General features: G+C 43.1%; 1 protein-coding gene across 1 annotated transcript in view; it reads right to left on the bottom strand.

Annotated features, from left to right (window-relative positions):
• The window catches only part of KLHL2 (kelch like family member 2), a 204,647-nt gene that overhangs the window by 150,107 nt on the left and 28,019 nt on the right, over window positions 1-26,521 (bottom strand). The window contains exon 3 of the mRNA XM_089670361.1: window positions 13,169-13,275. Within this exon, the coding sequence (XP_089526487.1) occupies window positions 13,169-13,275 (107 nt within the window). The remainder of the gene's footprint in view (window positions 1-13,168; window positions 13,276-26,521) is intronic.

Genomic DNA, 26,521 nt, shown 5'->3' on the forward strand with positions numbered 1-26,521 from the left:
CGTATGTGTGTTTATGGCACATTTTAATATAAGTGAATGGAGGAGGCTGCAAGATGTCATCATCTGCCGAACTCAGCAGTCAATGTTATCTTTGCCTTGCTGTGATACTCGGCAACACTACTGCTGCTATGAGTATACCTCCATCCACTCCCGGTTTAACATCAGTGAGTGGCATTGATAGGCAGTCAGGAAGTGTCAAAAATGTGACCCAACTACCTAATTTTCATGCCTGTGTGAATGAAGCCTCTTAAAGTATATGTTAACCCTGACCTTGTAAAACAACCCATTCAGTTTAAAATAGAAATGAAAAGAAAAACATTTATGTGTAGATATAAAAAATACTTTTTTTTGTTTTACCGGTTTTATAAGTGACCACATATCCTATAAGCTCCTTACGCAGCTGAGAACAGAGAACTAGGGGAGGAGAAGCCATAGCAGCACACTGAACTTCCCAGTGAATGGCTGTGCAGGGGGGATTGTGAGCAGAAGTCGGACCATTTAAGGAGAGCACACTGAATTGCCATCACTGACCCAGCGTGGTCAGTTTTCAATAGGAAAGCAGAGGGACTGGCAGTACACCAGGGATTTCACACAATACAAGCAATACAAAGAGAACAATATACGTTTTCATACAAGTACATGGTACAGCAGGCACAGATCAGGGATATAAAATGTTGGGTTTACATACTCTAACTGTATTGTGCAGCAGGTGTTCGGATACACAGGTACCAAGCTCCTAACTGGAGGATACCCTGAGTATTATTGGAAAGGTGTTCATAGGCATGTGTGTCACATTCTGCTGCTTAGGTTCACTGCTGTAATAAAGTCAATTTATGGCATATAAAAAGACAGACAGAAAACCCAGTTATCCTAGACACAGGCTAAGTAACACTTCCACCTGCTTATTAATATTTTTAACCAGACGTCCATACAGTGTTGCTAAGGAGACAGTAAAATATCACGATGCAAGAAACAAGCAGATGACTTGAAGGAAGTAAACTGACAACAGATGGACAAGTGTCTGTGTAAATGCATGATCAGATTTTAGGTGTCTGCCTTTTCCAGCTGTCACAAATGATTAAAAGCTTGCTGAACAGTTTCAGACCTCTAAACACTACAGTGACATCAGGACACAGTTCATTCTGTTCTATAAGCATCATGTAGAACGCGACTAGGGGAACAGAGCCTGCGTGCCTTCCAAGAAGGAGTGTGTAAACCATTCACAATTCACCACCCACTAAAATTGAAGACAATCCCCATTAAATAATAAGCTTCCAAGTCACAATGGAAAACGGGTAAATCAGTAAGCAAGCAAGCACTTGCGGTATAGATATTAGGAAGCTGAACAATAAAACTGTATCGGTGACTTAGCAAAACCTACATTTATATATACTTCATATACAAAATGTAAATACCTACTCCTACTTGGCACCTTAAACTACAACTATAACAACAGAAAGCAAGATGTCATTGCTGAACTTTCCTTTCAGAATGTCAGTTCCCCGGGTGTCACAACAGGAATGTCCGACTTCCCACAAATGGCGGCACCGGGGACCCGGAGACTGATGAAGAGATAGTCCGGGTGAAAACAGTGCTGAATACCTGGGCAGGTCTTATTACTAAACCACAGCAGCTATAGTATTTGTAGCTGCTGACTTTAATTTTTTTTTTTAAATGACTGGAAAACAGCTTTAAGGCGCCATGTACACGGGACGTTTCTGAACGATGGAAACTGACTGCTGGAAAACGTAGGTTAAAAAACGTCTGTTCAGCCGCGTTTGCATATCATGTTTATGAGTGTTTGCGCTTAGAAGCGAACCTCCCAAATGCCCAGACTGCACTGAAAAGTAGTAAATTATTAACTATTTCAGACTGTTTCAGATAAATACACACAGTAGAAGCAGAGACAGCAGTATGTGTTGAGATAATTAGGTGTGAGTTGCTCATTAACATTTCTTTTGTTTCCAAGGGTGGGAAGGTGTTTGCTGGAGTAAGTCATTAAGGTCACCTGGCAGGGGGTCTTCATGAAGAATTTGAGGTGTGAATGGGCATTAACATATCTTTTGTTTCCAAGGGTGGGACAGGGGTCTGGTGGAGTGAGTCATTAGGCCACCTGGCAGGGGTCTGCATGAGGAATTTGAGGTGTGAATGGTCATTAACATATCTTTTGTTTCCAAGAGTGGGAGAGGTCTGAGGTGGGAATTGGTCATTACAATGTGTGACAAGCTTGGTAGGAACATCCTGTGTTAGGTGTTTTGTCCATCTGAGCACCTTGAAAACTCTGCACGCATTTTTCATGATGATGTTTAGACTCACTTACAAGCGTTTTGTGTTTGAAACGCTAATAAAATCGACATATGAACGCACGTTTTTTGCGGTAAAAAAAAAGAGACTGTAAATTCAACTGCCTGTAAACGAAGATGTGTACATGGACACATAGGAAAACATTAGGGTGAACAGCTCCTAAACGTGAGTTTATCAGCCGCAGTGTACATGAGCCCTAAGAGGGCCAGGGATCTAACATTCTCAGCATGACAGCTGGGGATCTAACATTTTTGTTTAGCCTTGCTTTTGGAAACTGTTCTAGGTGCTTACGCAAGCACAGCTGAAAAATGATTTCATAATTTGGGAAGTACTACATAATTAAAAAGCTACCTTTTATCCAGAAACTGCAGATATTCGTGTGTTAGCTATACCAGGTCCACAGACACAGACATTTTTTTTTTAAATAACTAGCAGATTGCCAAATACGCTGATGGCCATTTCTTTTTTTAGACAGATTCCTGTATTTTAGTTTGACCACATGTGACTTTGATCTACATATAGCAATGCTGACTATTTGGCAAGGTAAAACACAGGTAATAAACAGTAATAGAGTAAAACATTAACCTAGCCCATTAACTAAAAACAGAATCACAGTGGCATTTTGACTACAATACCATGATGCAATATTCTACTTATCTGAAGGGTGTTTATTCTGCTAGAGTTTATCATAATGTCAGTATAAAGGTGAATTTAATTCTTCTCTTAAGTTATTTGTATTCACTTATTCAGAATCTTTTCACAAATATTATTCAGATCACTACAACTGGCAAACAACCACACAGATTGGCATTGGTAAAAACTGCACCGCTGACAACAAAAGGGGCACAACTCTAGCTCCCCTTTAGGTACTGCACAGCAGGGGTGTAAAAAGGCACCAAGAAGATAAAAAGACACACCTATTCAATTCCTATAACTAAAAGACTTAAAATGCTAGTCACAAGCCGCCTTGTTTTTTTTCTTCTTTTTGTGTACTGACTCACAGGCTCCTAAAATGTTTATATCCTGCTGTTGGAAAATAAAGCTCTTCCTAATAAAACCTTCATATTAAATGTGGCATTGTCTGACATGTAGGGTGGTGCTATGGTTTTGAAAAACAATTATAAATATATATATATATATATATATTTATTATATACCATTTTTAATGAGAGGAACACATAAAAGCTTAATGGGTACCCAGGAACAAAAATTGAAGTAATCCAGCATCTGATTAACTATATATTACATTGTCAGAGTAAATTGTCATGGTATTTGTTTTCATGCTTCCCTTTGCATTCCTACACACTGCTTCTCCATTGCAGCACAATGTGTGAACATACTGTATCCTCCATAGTCCCAACTGTCATCTAATAATACTCGCTTAGTTCCAATGAATAGAACCTAGAGTGGAAAGCTTTCTACCTGGAATAACTTTTCTCAATGTCCTCTTCTGCCTATTTACAACAAATATTAATATTCCATTGGCACGTGTCTGCTCTAGAGTAGGGGTTTCCAAACTTTCTGGAAAAAAAAAAAAAAAGGGGCAGTTTACTGTCCTTCGAACATAAGGGGGCCCAGTCTATGGCAAGTGGGAGTAGCAAATGTCCCAGCATCAGTAGGAGTAGACAATGCCTCAGACTTGGTCGTCAGTGGAAGTAAAAAAAAATTACATAGCGCCTATGCTCAGTGGGAGCTGGATGGGAGTGCCCCATCATTGGAATCAGCGAGAGGGACAGTGCCCCATCATTGCTATCAGCGGGAGGGACATTGCCCCATCATTGCTATCAGCGGGAGGGACAGTGCCCCATCATTGCTATGAGAGGGAGCGACAGTGCCCCATCATTGCTATGAGAGGGAGCGACCGTGCCCCATCATTGCTATGAGAGGGAGCGACCGTGCCCCATCATTGCTATGAGAGGGAGCGACCGTGCCCCATCATTGCTATGAGAGGGAGCGACCGTGCCCCATCATTGCTATGAGAGGGAGCGACCATGCCCCATCATTGCCAGGAGAGGGAGCGACAGTGCCCCATCATTGCTACGAGAGGGAGCGACAGTGCCCCATCATTGCTACGAGAGGGAGCGACAGTGCCCCATCATTGCTACGAGAGGGAGCGACAGTGCCCCATCATTGCTACGAGAGGGAGCGACAGTGCCCCATCATTGCTAGGAGAGGGAGCGACAGTGCCCCATCATTGCTACGAGAGGGAGCGACAGTGCCCCATCATTGCTACGAGAGGGAGCGACAGTGCCCCATCATTGCTACGAGAGGGAGCGACAGTGCCCCATCATTGCTACGAGAGGGAGCGACAGTGCCCCATCATAGCTACGAGAGGGAGCGACAGTGCCCCATCATAGCTACGAGAGGGAGCGACAGTGCCCCATCATAGCTACGAGAGGGAGCGACAGTGCCCCATCATTGCTATGAGAGGTAGGAACAGTGCCCCATCATTGCTATGAGAGGGAGGAACAGTGCCCCATCATTGCTATGAGAGGAAGCGACAGTGCCCCATCATTGCTATGAGAGGTAGGAACAGTGCCCCATCATTGCTATGAGAGGGAGCGACAGTGCCCCATCATTGCTATGAGAGGGAGCGACAGTGCCCCATCATTGCTATGAGAGGGAGCGACAGTGCCCCATCATTGCTATGAGAGGGAGCGACAGTGCCCCATCATTGCTATGAGAGGGAGCGACAGTGCCCCATCATTGCTATGAGAGGTAGGAACAGTGCCCCATCATTGCTATGAGAGAGAGGAACAGTGCCCCATCATTGCCTTCAGTGGGAGGAACAGTGCCCCATCATTGCTATGAGAGAGAGGAACAGTGCCCCATCATTGCCTTCAGTGGGAGGAACAGTGCCCCTTAATTGCCATCAGTGGGAGGAACAGTTCGCCATCATTGCCATCAGAGGGAAGAACAGTGCCTCCAGACATTCTATCAAATTATCGTTGGAGAGAACACCCACTAGGAGTGGCTTAATGGTGTCAGCATTGCCACCATCTTGCCAGGCAGTAAGGTGTTGAAGCTGTATACCCATATAATAATAAAATGGATTAGGCACCGTCAACCCCCAGGCTACATAGATTCCTGTAAAGTTTCTAATTTTATACGAGAGGATCGCTTTTTTCAAATCAAAGAGTGAAACACAGTATCAAATTGCTTGAAAACATAAATGGGAATCCAATTTGGTGCATGAATTTACACCTGCCAACCACCGAGAGCAGTAATTTGTTCCAACTAACTGTTTTCTGCCTGAACCTAAGAAAGTGCCCCATCATTAGTGTTCATGGGAGGAAAAGTGCCCCATCATTAGTGTTCATGGGAGGAAAAGTGCCCCATTATTAGTGCCTGTGGGAGGGGAGGAGCAGTGCCCCATCATTAATGCTCGTGGGAGGGAAGGAGCAGTGCCCCATCATTAATGCTCGTGGGAGGGAAGGAACAGTGACCCAACATTTGTGCCAGTGGAAGGAACAGTGCCCCAACATTTGTGCCAGTGGGAGGAACAGTGCCCCAACATTTGTGCCAGTGGGAGGAACAGTGCCCCAACATTTGTGCCAGTGGGAGGAACAGTGCCCCAACATTTGTGCCAGTGGGAGGAACAGTGCCCCAACATTTGTGCCAGTGGGAAGAACAGTGCCCCAACATTAGTGCCAGTGGGAGGAACAGTGCCCCAACATTAGTGCCAGTGGGAGGAACAGTGCCCCAGCATTAGTGCGAGTGGGAGGAACAGTGCCCCAGCATTAGTGCCAGTGGGAGGAACAGTGCCCCAGCATTAGTGCCAGTGGGAGGAACAGTGCCCCAGCATTAGTGCCAGTGGGAGGAACAGTGCCCCAGCATTAGTGGCAGTGGGAGGAACAGTGCCCCATCATTTGTGCCAGTGGGAAGAACAGTGCCCCATCATTTGTGCCAGTGGGAAGAACAGTGCCCCATCATTTGTGCCAGTGGGAGGAACAGTGCCCCAACATTTGTGCCAGTGGGAGGAACAGTGCCCCAACATTTGTGCCAGTGGGAGGAACAGTGCCCCAACATTTGTGCCAGTGGGAGGAACAGTGCCCCAACATTTGTGCCAGTGGGAGGAACAGTGCCCCATCATTTGTGCCAGTGGGAGGAACAGTGCCCCATCATTTGTGCCAGTGGGAGGAACAGTGCCCCATCATTTGTGCCAGTGGGAGGAACAGTGCCCCATCATTTGTGCCAGTGGGAGGAACAGTGCCCCATCATTTGTGCCAGTGGGAGGAACAGTGCCCCAACATTAGTGCCAGTGGAAGGAACAGTACCCCATCACTAGTGCCAGTGGAAGGAACAGTGCCCCAACATTAGTGCCAGTGGAAGGAACAGTACCCCATAACTAGTGCCAGTGGGAGGAATAGTGCCCCATTACTAGTGCCAGTGGGAAAAAATTATGCCTCATTGTTGGTATCAATGGAAAAAATAGTGCCTTGTATCAGTAGGAGGAATTGTGCATCAAGGGTTAGATAAAGGCAAGCATGAGGCCATTTTTGGAGATCACTGGTCTACAGTCATGTAGATGCATGTCATCCATAATACTGGTGCTACTGAGACTTTGGCCATTTGGCATTATCATATGGGGGTGGAGAGAGAATCCTCAGCCTTGATGCACTGCATGGATCACTTACACATGACTACTTTTTGCTACCACAAGTGTACAAAATAGTAGGAGAGAAAGAATATTGGAAAGCATGGACAGCTGGAGGGGGCAACATTAAAGTGGGACTGTAGCTTCGACCTACATCAGCAAAGAACCAATTCACTTTAAAGCACCGATAATGTGGAATACTATATTAATATGCTTTAAGGAGTTTCCTCATGCATCACAATGCAATGCATTGGTTCCACCAGGGTCTACAAATAAGGATTTACTTAGATGAAGCAAAGTGCACCTGGTGGGAACAAGCCCTAAAATGGTCAGCACTTCTGATTAGAAAAATAAGTTGGAACATTTAGATGAAATAAAGGGTTGAGTGCATTATTGCTGAATTAAAGAACAGAACATGACAAAATGTTTACATCTTCATACTGAATATGCAGTTCACTTCTTTTATGTGTATACTGCTTTTCCACAGGTTAGGCTGCAGGTACAGGCTAGTTCAAAAGCAGAACTATAGAGCCCATACCTTAGATCAATGGGAATGCTTTCTACATTAAAATAAAGGAAAGCATATCCAGTAATCTACTACAGCATATTACAGAGAGACAGGATTAAATTTAGTTCAGGGTGCAAAATAGGATGATTTCTGTACTTTGCATGATCCCTGACATGAAACTCTGCCCAGGAGCACGCAAGATAGGGCGGCTATGTTTCCACATACAGTGGGAGCAAAACAGAAGAAACAGGAACAGTAGCAAAAAAAGAAAATTTGGAGGAGGCTGAGAGCAACAGAAAGCACTTTTCTAGATACATACTTGGATAGAATTTTCTTCTTTTTTTTTTTTAATAGTTTATTTTGTTTTAGCGAAGGAAAAACATTACAAACAATCATTTAAGACAAAGGCTCGAGTGAGGAACAATGAGGAAATTGCAAAGACAACATAAGGAATGGCTTACTTCATCACAAAATAAGAATCATTATGCAATACGGGTTTTATGGAGCCCCTGGTTGTTTCATCCATTTGGTACTGCTAAAAGGGGCTTAGTGCAAGGTCCTTGCATTTTCAGCACAAAGTGGACCATAAACGGATAACTACCTTATATAAATTATAAAAAGAAAAACCAATAGGGACCATTATCCTGTGTTCAAGTCTCATAGTAGTACACAGTAAATAGTCATTTAAAAAGAAAAAGGTTTGAAATAAGTGGAGAAAGAGTTAAATAAAAAAGTAAGAGATTGTGACAACATGCCCCCCTTCAGTACTGTGCCCCCACCACCATCTTAGCATTAGCGACATATCGGCATGGATGTCACTCCACTTCCTCAAACTCAATCTTTCCAAAACTGAGCTCTTAGTATTCCCCCCAGCCCGTGCCCCCTCCCCTGACTTCTCCATCAAGATCAATAACACTATCATCAGTCCCTCCCCTCATGCCAGGGTGCTAGGTGTAATCCTAGACTCCCATCTGTCCTTTCACCCCCAAATCCAATCACTGTCCCAAATCTTGTAGACTTCACCTCCACAACATCTCCAAGATACACCCATTCCTAACCACGGAAACCACTAAGCAACTTATTCACTCCCTTGTTATATCACGCCTTGACTATTGTAACTCCCTCCTCATTGGCCTACTGAAACGCAGGCTATCTCCTCTTCAGTCTAATATGAATGCTGCTGCCAGACTTATCTACCTTACTAATTGTTCTGTATCTGCCATCCCTCTCTGCCAATCCCTCCACTGGCTTCCCATTGCCCAACGGATAAAATTCAAAACATTAACAATAACGTATAAAGGCATTTATAACTCTGCCCCAAATTACATCAACGATCTTGTCTCCAAATATCACCCAAACCGTACTCTCTGCTCCTCGCAAGACCTCCTACTCTCTCTAGCTCCCTTGTTTCCTCCTCCCATGCTCGTCTCCAGGACTTCTCCAGAGCTTCCCCCATCCTCTGGAACTCTCTACCCCAATTTATCAGACTATCACCTACTCTGCTCACTTTTAGGCGATCTCTGAAAACCTATCTCTTCAGGAAAGCCTATCCTGCCCTCAGCTAATAATGGAATCTTCTACTCTTCCAACCAGCCCATCCCCCACAGTTACTACCTTTTATACCACTAGCCCCTCCCTCCTAGATTGTAATCTCCAAGGAGCAGGGCCCTCCTATCCCTCTTGTATTGAACTGTATTGTTGCTGTATTGTCTCCCGTTATATTGTAAAGCGCTGAGCAAACTGTTGGCGCTATATAAATCCTGTATAATAATAATTAGTCCGTACAATGCAGATATTGAAGTCAAGGGTCCCGGATCTTATCAAATTTGGATTGTTTATCTTGTAAAATGTTAGGCAGTTTCTCAAGAAGCATTAAATTTTTCGATTTTTAAACCAGAGTTTAGTGTACCTTTAACAATTATGTGAAAAATCATGACATATGTTGACATGCACAGAAAACAGAGGTGGGAGGTGTACCTGGAGAAGCCTAGATTTTCCCTACACATTCATGCTCTGGCCAACAATGAAAAAAAGTAAACACTGGCACCACACCCTGGTATGTTCAGTACAGGAAGCCAATTTTATCCGTCATAATGAGGGAAAAGACTGTAAAGAAAAAGCTGATCCAAATATAAAAGTTGGCTTACTATAAATGCAAATTTCATCAAAGACAAGACCCTAAAGTAGAACTCCGGGCCCTGAGAAAACACTCCATGGTGATGCTGCCAATAAAGATTGTGTCACTATCATCCTTTCTTTGGCTGCTGGCAATTTTGCTGTCACTTTCTGCTCATTTTGCATTTAAGCCTGTGCTCTGTTCACAGCACTTTACTGTAAGAAGGCACACTGACAGTATTTTGTACCTTTGGCACCTTTTGTAATTCTGTAACTTGCTGCTTATATTTTTATAATTTGATAGTGTAAAGCCTCAACTGATCTGTAACAATAATTAATTCTGCATGATATCATTTAAAAGCCTAAAGCAGTCCATACATGGTTTTTTTTTTGTTCAACCCGATTTGCCCAGGGCGTGGCCTATGTATGCCTTCACGACTGCGTGCGATCACAGGGGGACGAGGCCATTTTACATTTTTTATTTATTTTATTAGATCTTTTTTTTTTTACACTGTCCCTTTAAAATTTTTCTTCTATCACTTTTATTCCTATCACAAGGAATGCAAACATCCCTTGTGATAGAAATAAGCAGTGACAGGTCCTCTTTATGGAGAGATGTGGGGTCTTACTGACTCCACATCTCTCCTCTGTAATGTAAAGCATTAGAGCAAACAAAAAAAAAAAAATCGATCTAGTGCTTTAAAAATAAAAATAAAAAATGGCCTTGTTTCCTCCAAAGGCATAGAGATGAGCGAAGGCCATCTTTCCTTCAAGAATCTCTATGCCCAGCCACCGGGATCATTGGAACGGGTTCTCGGGTAAGCTTGAGAACCACAGGCGGCGGGGATATTTTCATCACCTGTATCAGTGCCTATTTTCATATCGGCCAAAGGCCAATAGGGGTATTTTCTGACAAAATGTTTTGGCCACCGAAAATTTTGGTGCATCCCTACAAAAACTTGTCTTGTCCATAGATAAGAATAGAGATACATTTAAATTTGTGTTTTTAAATGCCAGGTTCATCTTTCTGACCATGTTCCTATGTTACACCCTTAGGCTTGGTTTCCCACTGCTGCTCTGCGAATTACATCCGTTTTTCTGTGCTTGCAGTGTGAAGTCACAGTGTGATTGTTTTGTGTCAAGTGCAATTCTAATGCGATTTTGATGGAAATTTGTGAGGGGATTGGTCACATCTTCAATTTTATGTCTAGCCAAAGTATGTAAAAATCTAGAAAAAAAAAAAATCTGGATTCGCAGTAATGTGAACTTAGTATTGCGCACTCACCGGAAACGCATGGGTTATGCGCATGTGTGATTATGCATCACGGGCAATGGGAACATCAGAATCCAGGCAGCCAGGCGTCTCCCTCACGGTGGGTCATCACAGACTCCTGTAACAGGTCCGGGGGATCCCCTTAAGGTAAGCCAGTTGTTCCCTTCTCCAGGAAAAAACCTCCTCTCAGGATGGCAAAAGTGCTTTCTCTATGGGAGTGAAAGCTCCAGATAGGAGCCCCAGAAAACAAATGCCCAGAATAGTGTAGTATGTTCAAAATCTCAGGTTTATTCATCAAAATAGCAGCAGGGCAGTAAGCATATGGTACATCATGATATGTGAAGTACATAAAGTAAACAAATGCAGTACTGACCCCCAGTGGTGTAAAACGCCGGGCCTCCTCGTGGCTCCGGCGGGTATAAGACGTCACGCTCTGTGCAGTTCCTCCTTAGGCCTTTCGTGCTAGAGGCACATCATCAGAGGGGAGACTGCACAGCAGCGTGACTGACGCCAGTGTAAGAAATAAGGGAACTGGCACATGCGCAATGAGCCGCGGCCATTTTCCCGAAGACAAACGCGCACTGCGCATGCGCGAGCACGGCAGCGCCATTTTGCCGTGGATCCGCGATCTACCATGTAATGAGGAGGAGACAGAGAAGTCTCAAAGTAAAAACCCAGACACGATTGTTAACTATGTCACAGACCCCAGGGAGTGAGCTGTAAACAATATGTCACAGACCCCAGGGAATAAATAGTAGATGCTATACCTTTATAGGGAGTGAAAGTGGTACATAGTTAACAATCGTGTCTGGGTTTTTACTTTGAGACTTCTCTGTCTCCTCCTCATTACATGGTAGATCGCGGATCCACGGCAAAATGGCGCTGCCGTGCTCGCGCATGCGCAGTGCGCGTTTGTCTTCGGGAAAATGGCCGCGGCTCATTGCGCATGTGCCAGTTCCCTTATTTCTTACACTGGCGTCAGTCACGCTGCTGTGCAGTCTCCCCTCTGATGATGTGCCTCTAGCACGAAAGGCCTAAGGAGGAACTGCACAGAGCGTGACGTCTTATACCCGCCGGAGCCACGAGGAGGCCCGGCGTTTTACACCACTGGGGGTCAGTACTGCATTTGTTTACTTTATGTACTTCACATATCATGATGTACCATATGCTTACTGCCCTGCTGCTATTTTGATGAATAAACCTGAGATTTTGAACATACTACACTATTCTGGGCATTTGTTTTCTGGGGCTCCTATCTGGAGCTTTCACTCCCATAGAGAAAGCACTTTTGCCATCCTGAGAGGAGGTTTTTTCCTGGAGAAGGGAACAACTGGCTTACCTTAAGGGGATCCCCCGGACCTGTTACAGGAGTCTGTGATGACCCACCGTGAGGGAGACGCCTGGCTGCCTGGATTCTGATGTTCCCATTGCCCGTGATGCATAATCACACATGCGCATAACCCATGCGTTTCCGGTGAGTGCGCATTTCTGTCATTCTGATAAAGTGGAAGCCGTGGGATTCCGTACCTCTACAGTACACCATTGTGATACCAGATTATCACTCTATTGACTTTTTATTCTTCTTAGCGCTGCACTTCAATATTTTAGTTTGACTGTTTATATTTAAGGCATTGTGGTTGCCTATTGTGTTCTAGCTGCTGACATCTATTAGAGCGCTCACTACCTATTTTATATGAACTTAGTATTGCAAATTAAATCCAGTCCCACTGAAGTCTATAGAGTTGGATTCGCACCGCACCAGGTCAAACTCGTACATGACCCTTTTGTTTTGTTTTTTTTGCCGCATCAGAATCGCACTGCATTGATGTGAACTGCTTTCGCTGAAAACAATGTTATTTCAGATGACATGTGAATCTATGCATTGACATTGGATTAAAATCTCATCAGAATTCGCATCAAAGTAAACTAGGCCTAAGTGTGTAACTTACAGAACTTACAGAACTGTAGGCTTCGGCATGAATGAAAAAACAACAAATCTCATCTGCAACTGCAGCAGAGGGACTCAGATTTCAATGGAACACAAGCGTAGTGACATCACCATACTTTAAGTACACTGATACACCAAAGTACAGACTTGAGTTAGAAGAAGAGTCTGCAGGAGCCAGAGCACTACACTCATAATCCACAGACTGCAAAGTGTTTAAGCCTCCAGTGCAAAAAATAATAAACTGCACATCTCTGCAAAACGGGTGTATTTATTATCTTTTGCAAAAGGTAGAATTAGCCCTTCATTCTTGACCTGGAGTTCAGCTTAAACTAACAAACTCATAACTGTAATCTTACTCTTAGACACAAGAAAATGATACAAAGTATACTCAAAAATAATATGTAACCACAAGAAATGTCATACCTGTAAACATTGCATGGAAATAGGGACTGCACGCAGCCAAAACCACTTTGTGAGCTGTTATCTCCACATCTTCGGCCACTATTGTCACATCGCACAGCAAATTCTGACTGTGAGGAGAAACAAAGGTTATAAATGGATGTATAGCAAACAGATATCTATAAACACAAACTAGGAGTGATCTTATACTGGGGCTTCATGGCCAGAATCAGCTACTATATTATATTTCCATTAGGGACTTGCCATGAAAGTGTTCTGCACAACTGATATACTAAAGTGTAGTGGGGCTTTCTGGGTCACATGCCTGATAAAGGGGTCCTGCGAGACTCCGAAACGTTGCCTTGCTGTAACTTTGTGATCGTTTATTAAAACCTTTGGACCCATATTGGTAATCCTTGGTGCGCTGGTGACATTTTTTCCTTCCTGTGACCAAGGTCACCATCCATCCCAGTTTCCCAGAGACCATCCCCTGTTGTCAGGGGTCTCTCCCTGGGAAATGGGCACTGCAAACTTTGCACTGTGTGAGCTCCAACTTGTTACCACGTACAAGTGTAAAGTAAAAAATGACATTGCTAGAGAACTGTGTGCATCAATTCATGCTGCTGCACATGCGCAGACTGCTCCAGCCAAGCCGTTTTGGATTGACAACACTTGCAGTGCAGTGGGATGAGTTGGAGTCTGCTCACTGCAAAACTTACAGCAATCTACAAGGCTCCCTTGACAATGCTAGGCCCTGGGGATTACCGTCCTTTCCTCTTCTGTGTCTGCCCCCATAGCAAACTGCTAGCTATGGGGGCAGATATGCAGGCTTAATCCCAAGCCAGGTTGTGTACATAGACACACACAGCATGGCTTGGCCCCGCCCCTCCTTACAGGAATTGAATGACAGCTTCAGGCTCCTGTTACTGCCTCTGTGCCCTGTGAGGAGAGGAACATAGACCAACACCACTGCAGATGGGTACAGAGCTAGATCGAGATAGGACTCTAGAAATATATAGTACGTATATAGGAAGCTGGGGGGGAGTTACAACAATTACTGGGACATTTTTTACCTTAATGCAGGGAATGCATTAAGGTTAAATGCCTTGGTTTTAGAATCTCTTTAACTCCTGACAAAAGGTATCAGAAAACATGTTTCTCCATTATTCAACTACAACATTAAGGTGGGTTACAAAGCGACTGTATATATACCGAGAAGTCAAAACTTTATGACCATCCACCTATAAATGAGTAGGTCCCCCTTTTGCTGCCAAAACAACCCGGACCTGTCGTGGTTTGGATGCCACTAGACCTCTAAAAAGGTATGCTGTATATCTGGCACCAATCCTTTAGTAGCAGATTCTTTAAGTCCTGTAAATTGCAAGGTGGGCTCTCCATGGATTGGACTTATTTTTCCAGTACATCCCACAGATGCTCGATTAGACTAAGATCTGGAGAAGTCCTCAAACCATTTTTGCAGTGTGGCAAGGCACATTATCCTGCTGAAAAGAGGCCACTGCCATCCGGGAAAACCAATTCTATTTAGAGGTGTACTTGGTCACCAACAATGTTTAGACAGGTTGGACGTGTCAATGTAAACATGAATGGCAGGGCCCAAGGATTCCCAGCAGAACATTGCTCAAAGCATCACACTGACTCTGCCGACTTGCCTTCTTCCCATACTGCACCCTGGTACCATCTCTTCCCCAGGTAAGACACACACACACGCATGCACACGCACACACAAAAACATCATTCCTCAGACCAGACCACGTTCTTTTATTGCTCCATGGTCGAGTTCTGGTGCTCACTTGCCCATTGTAGGTACTTTTGGCTCTGGACATGGGTCAGTATGGGCACCCTGACCAATCCATGGCTATGCACCCCAATACACAGCAAACTATGATGCCCATTTGTTTCTGCTTTTAACACATCAACTTCAGGAACAACATGTTTACTTGCTGCCTAATATTTCCCACCAACGTTCAGATGCCACTGTAATGAGATAATCAAAGGTATTCACTGTCTTATATTTGCCTGTCAGTGGGTATAAAGTTATGGCTGATCAGTGTAGGTAAGATTCTCTGTTGTGACTATGAAAAGCTGCCAGAATCATAGTCTAACCGTTCGCGATAAGTAGCACTAGTAGTATCTGGCAGAACTGCTCATCCCACTCCTCTGTCCATTCCTCCCCCAAGCTAAGGCTAGAGTTCAGTGCAGAAAAATATGCACAGGTAGCACATGCTAAATTAAATAATTATGTTACAAATATGCAGTGATTTGCTTTGTAGATTACTGCCTCCCTATTATTCCTAAAGAATTGGGCGTTGACCCCGGAAACGTGTTGAATTTTGGATATCCCAATACTGATCTGCAAATTAATTAGAAAGTAGTTAAATATGAGTATTGGGATATCTGGGTGGATTGACGTATATTAAAAAGTGTTAATAAAAAAAACAAAGGGTCCTGCATTCATTATATCTGCTCTCCCATAGTACACACAACATAGAAGTTCAATTATTTTAGTAAATATAAACTGCTAAATACCTTTTCTCATCAGCAATATATAGCAATCTTGTGACTTCTATCAGTGTCCAGCTGAGCACTGGTTAAAGCTTGTAGGAGGAGTTTTCTTTCTCCTCTGACTGTACTATGAGGCTGCAGGACACCCAACCCTCTTGTCTGGACAGTGCTGACTGGCCCTGTGCTAATCACATGCACGCTTTCTGAAGAAAAAAAAAAGCCTTCTAGCCATACGCACTAAACTGAGCATTTGCAGAGTGACTCCTAGAGCTCGGTACTATCAGCAGATGGATTGGGGATAGTGGAAGAAGGGGAGGATCAGAGAAGACAGCATCAAACAGCCTTTTACACAATGAGGAGGATTAACCCCTTAGGTTCCACAGTGAGTACAACAAGCATGCTTTACTGCATATAGAGACTGATTTACGGTTTCGGGTTAAGTAACACTTTAAGTTTATTTGTATGTGGAATAGCAATCAAAAAGTGCTTTTATATTTCTTATGATATAAACAAAAACATGGATTTTAATAAATACGGCTATGGTCTGGTGCCTCAGAAGTGTAGTTTTTCTTTGTTAGAGTTTCTTTATGCAGAGGGTAGTGTTACACTCACCATACACTGATTTTCCTTGTGACTGATGATGAATGTGAATCGGGGAACTTTTTAATTTTTTTTTTTACTTAAGGACCTTTACTTAAGGTGTGTTTATTCTAGGGCACATTCTACTTTTTGGGTGCATGAGTAGAGATACAATATACCCTCCATTAGAAGAAAAAAAAATTAAAAGAGCCAGTTGGAACATTTTTGGTCAGAACAGTAGCAGCATCCAATCAGTTACAGCCACTGTTTGGGTATGTTAACAGTGGGGCCAACTGTCAAAATACAATAGGCAGAGCAGGAAAATCATCCCCCACACTGCTTAGAATGGATGGAGCAATCCATTAGATTTTTTTCCATGCAGCCTGAAAAAAAAAAAAAAAACAACTCAGTGTTAAATGGTTTGTCCCAACCTTCCAGCTGTCACTTTTGCTGGACAGCTTGGTCTGTTATAGGAAGGTAGCCTCCCGGACGGTATTCCCGAGTGTAGCTCGGGGTAAAGTTTCAGTACCAAAAGCGGTAACCCCGAGCTACACTCAGGCTTACCATGCAACGCTGCTCCGGCATCTGTTCTTCACTTACCTTGTCCTGCGCTCCCGCAATGTCCCTCCTGCAGTGTCCCCGGCAATGTAATCCGGCGGATGCCGGCATCTGTCATCTGGGTTCCATCCCCTGCAAGCGTCAGGACGTACAGGGGACAGAACGGCAAGGAATTTGAAAATGTCAAAAAGTGACACTCAATACACTAAAATCACATAGTAAAACATTATTGTATCAAACCATTTCACATACATTTTGTCCCTAGTGCTTTGTCCTGCGCCCTGCCTGCATTTTTACTGTTCTTTCTGCCTGGAAACTGAAAAATGTCCATGGCGTCCAAAAAGTGTCCCTTTAGGTCAAAAGTGGTTGTAGACCAGCTAGAGAACAGCGATAGTAAATTAGAACCACTTGCAGAATTGAGTGATAATGATTCGTGGGGAAATTCGTCATCAGACACTAAAAACGATTTTGCAACTTTGCTCAGTGATGTGCGAACTTGGCGCTATATTTCAAATTTCAGTGTTTTTGGTTTGATTATATTATTGAATTAAATTTATTATTAATATATTATTTTTTATGATTATTTATTAAATTATAATTTATGATTTCGTGATTCAAATTTTATCATACCCGGGATGTTTACTAGACTCTTGTTCGGACAGATTTCAGTGAGTTATTCCTAAAAATTACAGGCCTACAATAAAAAAAATACATATTTCCATGCAAAAAAAATGTACCGCTTTGAGCACAGAAATATGGACATAATCAGACCGCTATGGAGGTTAAATATGACTTACTTATTGGCCAGATCCACAGGTGAAAATAAAAGAAAAATGCCTAAAAACAAAAACGAATGCAGACACCACATCTAAGAATTGGTATGCTGCAATTTATTGCATCAGTAATTATTTGTAGCCTTCTCCTATTAACCTGAACGGCTTTGAAATGTGTGAACTTACTTGGTGAAGATCCTACATATTTACTTCCTTGAATTCTGTGAAACCTATTCACTATGTCCTGTGGGTATGCACTGCTGTGTCACACATTTCACAGAGCCTGCCTTCTGACCTATAGAAGCGCTGAGAGGAGGAGTTTCAGGAGGTGGAGTCAGTACAGGAACTGCTGCTTGCAGGCAGCAATGTACCATGGGATATGTAATCCTTAGAAGTGGAAAGTAAACAGCAGAGGAGAAGCTGCAAATCATGCAAGGAATCCGGGAAGTTGTGGAAAGAGATGACTGGCAGACAGGCAGGCAGAAATAAAAACATAAAAAGGAGATTTTTTCAACTAAGCTCACACTGGATTGTCAAAAAGAACTATTGTTTGTATTGCTATTTCGATTCTGATGTTGAAAATGGAAGTATATGCTGTGACCATAGAACAACTCAATGCAAGTCTATGGAGAGAGCCAGGCTACCAAAAGGATACACCCCTCTGGAATGCTATGCACTTTCCAGATAGCCATTACATGGATCGTTAACAGCAACGGGCTTGCAGCGCTGATCTGATCTGTGTATTCTGATGGTGGAGGAGCTCCCGCTGTCAGAATACAACACAGCAGGGAGGATTCCTGATTTATTTATTTCAGGTACTTATATAGCGACATCCATTTACGCAGAGCTTTACATATGTATTGTACATTCACATCAGTCCCTAACCCTCAAGGGGTGTACAATCTAAGATCCCTAACTCACATTCATACATACACATACTAGGGCCAATTTAGACAGGATCCAATTAACCTACCAGCATGTCTTTGGAGTGTGGGATGAAACTGGAGTACCCGGAGGAAACCCACGCAGGCACAGGGACAACATGCAAACTCCAGGCAGGTGGTGCCATGGTTGGGATTTGAACCAATGACCCTAGTACTGTCAGGCGGAAGTGCTAACCATTTAGCCACTGCGCTGCCCGTTTAATTTTTCTCGATCAGCAAATTGATTCATTTTTGGCCAGCTTTATATTGGTGTCTTTAGAAACATTGCATTCTGCTTACATGACGCCAATGGGGATGCCAGAAAGTTCTAATCTCCCATTAGGTGCAATATTATCCTAAATACAAACAATATAAAATCTACTAAGAGCTAAACTAAGCCAGACCATGGTCTAGCACTGGACAGAAAGTCAATAAAAGCAAGCTGAAAATACAGTTAGCATAAACACAAGGTGAACTAGACAGAGCCAGATCCAACAAGGTACAGTCAATTAAACAGACATTTACATGCAACACTGAAACTCCACCAACACTAAAAGCCAGCCAAGTTCAGCAGTGGGCTTAACAAGTAACTACTCTGGGGCATCTGCCTTTAGGTTGCTGTGTACCCTTGGTTTTAGTAATACAGATTAAAAAGGAAACCATAATGGTTTTCAGCCCATAGTATTTAAATGTTATATACACTTTGTAAGCTTTTAAACTGACCCTTAATAGGTTAACATGCATTGTAGTAATGTGCATTGCCTTAAGCACATAAATATGAAGCCAGAGTCATTGTTTCCTACAGGACAAATGATTCCCAGAGCACGATCATTTAGATCAATCGTCTCCAAACTGCGGCCCTTTGCTAGCCTGTATCCGGTCCTTGGGGCACTATTCCTCCCAGATTTGAGAAACTATTCCTAACACTTACACCAACAGTGAGGCATAAATCCCCCAACTGACACCAGCGATGAAGCATTATTTCTCCCACTGATAACAACGATGGGGCACTATTCCTCCCACTGATACCAATGATGGAGCACTGTTCCTCCCACTGACACCAATGATGGAGCACTGTCCCTCCCACTGATACCAATGATGGAGCACTGTCCCTCCCACCGATAACAATGATGGGGCACTATTCCTCCCAGATTTGAGAAACTATTCCTAACACTTACACCAACAGTGGGGCATAAATCCCCCAACTGACACCAGCGATTAAGCATTATTTCTCCCACTGATAACAATGATGGGGCACTGTTCCTCCCACTGATAACAATGATGGGGCACTGTTCCTCCCACTGATAACAATGATGGGGCACTGTTCCTCCCACTGATAACAATGGGGCACTGTTCCTCCCACTGATAACAATGGGGCACTGTTCCTCGCACTGATAACAATGATGGGGCACTGTTCCTCCCACTGATAACAATGGGGCACTGTTCCTCCCACTGATAACAATGGGGCACTGTTCCTCCCACTGATAACAACGGGGCACTGTTCCTCGCACTGATAACAACAATGGTGCACTGTTCCTCGCACTGATAACAACGATGGGGCATTGTTCCTCGCACTGATAACAACAATGGGCACTGTTCCTCGCACTGATAACAACGATGGGCACTGTTCCTCGCACTGATAACAATGATGTGGCACTGTTCCTCCCACTGATAACAATCATCCCCAAACTGTTCCCACAAAGTTGGGAGCATGAAGTTGAGCAAAATGTCTTGGTATGCTGATGCCTTAAAAGTTCCCTTCACTGGAACTAAGGGGTCAAGCCCAACTCCTGAAAAACAACCCCACACCATAAACCCCCGTCCAGCAAACTTTATACTTGGCACAATGCAGTCAGGCAAGTACCGTTCTCCTGGCAACCCCCAAACCCAGACACGTCCATTGGATTGCCAGACAGAGAAGCGTGATTAGTCACTCCAGAGAACATGTCTCCACTGCTCCAGATCTCAGTGGCGGCGTGCTTTACATCAATGCATCTGACGCTTTGCATTGCACTTGGTATTGTAAGGCTTGGATACAGTTGCTCAGCCATGGAAACCCATTCCATGAAGCTCCCTACGCACTACGCACTGTTGTTGTGCTATCTGATGGCCACATTAAGTTTGGAGCTATTGACTCTGCAGACAGTTGGCGACTTCTGCACACTGTGCACTTCAGCATGCGCTGACCCCAATCTCTCATTTTACACGACCTACCATTGTTGTTCCCAGTTCCCAGCTGCTTCCACTTTGTTATAATACCACTAACAGCTGACGATGGAATATTTAGTAGAAAGGAAATTTCACGGATGGACTTATTGGAAACTCGGGCACTGACTGAGGGCCCGGGTCAGTAGGGGGCCCCATGAGATGCCCCTGGTACCTTTTTCATAGGCTTTTTTGAGTTTGGGCAAGGACACAAGAGCCCCATGATCCCCTATTTCCCAACTCATTTCCCCATGAGTTGTCAGTCCGCCCCTGGTCCTGTGTGTAACGTCTGAACCTGCAAGAACAAGAGGAGTCTCCAGATCCAAAATGGGCTGAACTCTCCCCATTTAGTTTGGGAACTGAACAGGTTTGAGTAGAAACCCTGTAAACATTCATCATTTGGGAAAAAGGGGGTATAACCACCGTGTGAGAGGAGCTGCTGAGCAACAAGAAGATATGCCTGTTTTTGCAGGGGGAAAAGGCAGAGTGCAAAATTTGTAGCCCCTGGAAGGGAAACTCTGGACTCAAACATCTGAGATTTCCTGGGATGAGAAGGACAAAAAGGCCAATAGATATCTCCTCACTCTGAAAAGCGGGTGCACCCCATCAGTGAAAGGAGAGCTTGGAGCCAGATTTGGCTGGCTTGGGCCATGTCTTCTGACAAATATTTTTCCCAGACTTAGAGCTGGAGGAACTCTTCCTAGCCTCAGGAATATAACGTCTATCTGCAGAAGCTCAAACCTTCTTTATCTGGGAGAGGAAAGTGCACTTACTTCTTGTAATCTCTTTGATATATTTATCCAAGGAGGGACCAAACATACGCTCTGCCACAATGGGCTGACACTTGAGACTCCTCTGCATATGGATGGAGAGAAGACTTATCCTGGAGATCTGAAAAAGCATATCCACAAAGCCATTCACACAGTAGCTTAAAGCTCTAGGCCATGTGCTTGGTCCAGATTGCAAGGGTCTGGCTAAATGTCATGGCTGCATGACAAGGGCCTACCAAAGGAAAAAGGGCCTTAAAGAGGACCTGGAGTGAGGAAGCCTTATATCCACGGGGTCTTTGAACACAGGATTACCCTCTACGGCAGGGTCGGGTAATTCATTTTTCCAAGGGACCACATGAGAAACTGGGATTATTGTGGAGGGCTGAACTTAATTCTGCTCAATATTAACTGGTCCTAGGAAGGTCCAAAGGTATATAAAAACAAACCCCTTGCACTATGAACAATAGGTACAACTGCTCATGAAAAAGGTTTCTCTCAGATGAGCAGACGGGGGTGGGGGGGGAGTTGAATGTAGTAAAACCAGGCGGCTTTACAGACCCCCCTTCCCAACACATGCCAAATGCCGGAAAAGCACTGTGACTGGACGGAGAGAGCCTGAGAATGGCATAGCAGGGATTTCTGCAGATCCTGATCCTGGAGTGAAGAATAGATGTATGTCTCCTGAGGTTTACAGTGTGCAGGCGCTACCACAGGAAGAACTTGGCCAGGTAGCAGAGTGGTAGGAGAGCATCAGGACGTCTCATAGGCAATGCTTTTCCACTAGAACAGAGCCTCCACACTGTACAGATCAGATCCTCAGACTTTCTCCTTCCAGTTTTTGCAGCTCTCCACACAGGAACCTGTCAGGAGGACTCTCTGAGCCTGTCAGCTTCCTCAGCAAGGAAACAGACAAGATCAGAGGCATGCTGACTGTGGAAGCATCAAGGGCAAGATAGAGACAGCTGAAGGGCCAAATGTGGCCCTGGGGAAGCCAGTTGTCTAGGTCCGATTTACAGTATATAAAAACTTTATCCCAACAAGTAAAAAAGTTTGCTGTAACTGCTTCAATTTATTAAAGTCCATCAAAATCTGCTAGTCTAACACTTTTCAAACTGACAAGGCTGCTGCACAAAAGGTGTCTGCTTTACTACTTCACCCAGAATGCAGACACCCTAAAACAGGAGATGTGTTACTGTCCAGATTACAAGGTGAAGAAAAAAAAAAAGAGGGAAATAAAGCCGAAACAAAGGAAACTAATGCGGTTTTGGGTTTAATACCACTTTAACACCTAGGGAGTATTTCACCAAAAATGAAATTTATGTTGTAGAGGATGCCTGAAAATTGACTTTTATCTTTGAACAGACTTTTGGGAAAAATCAGTGAGCCAATCACAAGCAGGAAATTACATTTCTGGTGTTCTCTACATTGACAGTGCACAGAATGTCTTTTTTGACCACATTTTATTGAATTTTACAGAAAATTACATCGATACAGATTGAAATGGAAAAGTAAATACCATTAAATGACAACATGGCTTGCACAAATGCCATATTTTTTTATTTGCAATATTTTTTTCCCACAAAAGTGGAATTAGCCTTTAAAATTTCAACCGAAAGCGAATTACCCCGATTCCATTCCTCAGATGGGCAGATTGGGGGGGGGGGGGGGCAGGGAGGTTTGTAGCATAGGGGGAGAATCTTAGAATCTTCCTTTTTCTGCTGCCATTTCTCAGGTGTAGGTAATTTTGAGTCTTGACAAATTTGCTATTTCCTCAGTGCAACATCATATTTTACAATTTATCAAAAAAGTGGATATTACTGTATATGGTTTGTGTAAAATAAAATTCATTTTGAAAATTTGCATTTGATAAATGACTTTGCAAATGCCGTGTGACCTAAAAAAAACAAAACAAATGGTAAAAGCCATTATCTTATTTTTCAAGGCCTCTGCTTTCAGAAAATATAAAATGTTTGGGGGTTCTGAGTAATTTTCTGGCAAAAAAAAAAATACTTATTTCAACATGTAAAAAAAGTACATAAAAAAAAAAGTCCCCCAGACAGCAAGTAGTTTGAAAAACAAAACGTGGGGAAATGTGCATATATTCCAGACAAGTACTGAATATGTTTTCAACATAAACCTTCAGTGTATTCCTTTAGAATGTTTTTGCAATTAAAATTCCAGACAACAAGTGAAACCAATCAGTGCCATCCAACAACACTAAAAATATCCTAAAATTAGAAAGCCTACTTAGTTTGCTTAAAGGTACTCAGTCATTTATAAAAAAAAAAAATCCAATAAAAAGGTGACTGCAAAAGAATCCTCTGAACACTTTCCTCTCCAGAGAAATACACAGGCTGCCAACATGAATATCCTGTTTGGAAATCGTTCATTCCTGGGCTGTGATACTGGTCTAATAGCTTCAGTGCTTCTTGGAACAGACTCAGAAAAAGTATGCAGGTCTATTCTGGATTTATGGTGACTTTACTTGCAGCATACTTGTTCCAAGCTAGTAACCAAAGAAAGTACTGAGGCATGGCAATCAGGCAAATACCATTTTCAAAAGGAGGTCAGCAATAGCAGATTCAGCATTTCTCACAGCACAGGTTTCCTTTAAAGTAGTGTTAAAGGCTCCACGTCTTCTACCATAACGCACCTTACAGAGCCTGTAAAACAATGTCCATATTTGTTCCTCTTTGTAAAATACTTACAATTCTGGGTTTTCTCTGTCACCAGGTCCCAAAGCACTGCTTTCACAAATATCTGGGTGTGGGTGGGAAGGCGCATCACATCAACCCTGTACTAGGCAGAGTGCAGACTCATTCTACACCATTGATCATTTACTTGGAGTAGCAGGGGAAATGGCTTTATGCCTTATGGACACAAACAAAAGGAGGAGGTCACGTACGTGGTGCCAGCAAATGTATGCATCCAAAGGGGTCTCCAGTGGAGCCCTGTAAGGGCAAGGAGACACCTATAAAACCCAAACCATTGATTGTAAACTGTGGAAAGAAAAGCAACCACAGCACTAGAAAGAAAGGCACACCGCAGTGATAGTAAGGGCTGAAATCTGCAGCACACTAGGCATTTTAATTGGTGAGTGGAATTCATTCATAATAGCTTTGACACTATGCGATCACAGCGGCCAGGTACCGGCAACCACACAGTGGCCACGAGAGCGGAGCACATGTGCTATGTGACGTACGGATGGGTCACTTAAGCTGGTCATAGACAAAACAAATTTCTCTCCTGCAACCCATAGTTCATTTGATTTTAACCCATAGACACAGACAGTGCTGACGGGGGAATCCTTCCCATGGAGCCATTGTGTTCTCCCAGAGAACACAGCGATTATTGCTAGTGGCTATAACAGCCACTAGCAATAATGACATGTAAAGTCTGGCAGGCTGGTAGTACCCAAATTGATCGATCAACTTGGGTACATTCAGCCTGCCCATACATGGTTCAAATCTTGGCCTGTTCCTGCTGAACCAGCCAAGAATCAAACCTTTTATGGCCAGCTTTATCCTATAGCTGCTGCCCGCCCATAGTATATGTACTGAGGGTGGTCGGCAACTGGTTAATATAACTTTAACCTAAATTCTCTGTAATCCACTGTAGCAAGATTCCAGGCAGTACTTCATACAGTCACTGTGCGTGTTCTTCCTGAAGTCTGTGATGTGTAAGTCATCTCTCTTTCTGCTTCTTGCATCACTGACAATGACAAAAGGTGGCTGTGATAACCGTCTTAGCGCCAATTTTTTAATTGTATTCATTTTTTTCTTATAGCTGCCTCTATGCAAGATAAAAAAGAATCAGCAGTGGGTGTCCTTTGGAATAGTTCCTCCTAAATGCAGGACAAAAAGGAGAGGAGTACATTGGCACACTACTGCCGGGGTCTTCACGTTTGATTGGAGTGGTTAAAGCATTTAAACACAGAATATTGTAAGGCCTCATGCAAATGGACGTCTAGAGGCTGCAAAGATGTGCACAGTGTGTGTACGTAGAACACCCCTCTATAGGTCCCAGCAGGCACAGGGAGCACCAACATAACAGGAGATTGGCAAGAAACCAAAAGGAACCAAAGGAAGAGTTTAAAAAGAAAAAAAAAAAAAAGGAAGAGGGATCCCAAAAGGTCTGTGCACCAGTAAGTGCACTCCTGTGACCAGAAGGAGAGGATGCCCAAAAAAGCTTTGGCCATACTTCTTTTAAAGATGGTGTTTTGTTATCGGTTCAGAACAATAAAGGTCAAAAGCTATTCTTTTATTCCATTTATAAAAATATCCATAGTAAACTAAATGCATACATAGACTGCAAGTAGCTCTGCAAATTCTGTATAATTTACACAGTTTAGCTATTTATATATGTATATAAACACACACACATATTTGTGATTTTCACAGTTCTCAATCACAAGTTCTATAAATACAAATATAACAGCCACCAGCATCATGTTTAATGGAATACACAGATGTGTTAAAAGGTATTTCTTTCCTCTGTTAACTATTTTGACTTCATCTGAAATCACACTGATTATATCACATCAGCCTTTCAGAAGCCAACATTTGTATAAAGACAAAACAGGCTTTTTTCAAGTTACTAGAGCACTTTAAAGTATAAATAATGCAATTTGTGCAAGGTGCTGCAGGGTTAGACTGACTGTCAGGGTTTTATTGCCATCTGCGTCATCTTAAAAGCGGACCTGTGCACAGTAAGGCTTGGTTCACACCCATTCAATTTATAGAGTGTTTGCTGAAGCACAACAATAAAGGCGAAAGCACTTCTTTTGATGCTGGAAGGTACAATTTTAACCCCATACAGTTCAATGGGAATGCATGAATAAAGTGTGAACACCAAATCAACAATCTACTTGAAAATATGCAAATATTTTGCACCAAAATGCATGAAGTGTGAACCTAGCCTTAAGTATTTACATATTTTGAACACGGACAAAGACTTTAAAACAAGCCCTCACTCATCTTTGTATTTATAAGCATTGTGGAAATATTAATTTTGAGAGAGAGAGAGAGAGAGATTGATTCTTTTAGC

Source organism: Staurois parvus, unplaced genomic scaffold (genome assembly GCF_062004578.1).
Source record: "Staurois parvus isolate SC_StPar_1 unplaced genomic scaffold, SC_StPar_1.0 ptg000090l, whole genome shotgun sequence".
In the NCBI taxonomy this organism is placed as follows: Eukaryota; Metazoa; Chordata; class Amphibia; order Anura; family Ranidae; genus Staurois; species Staurois parvus.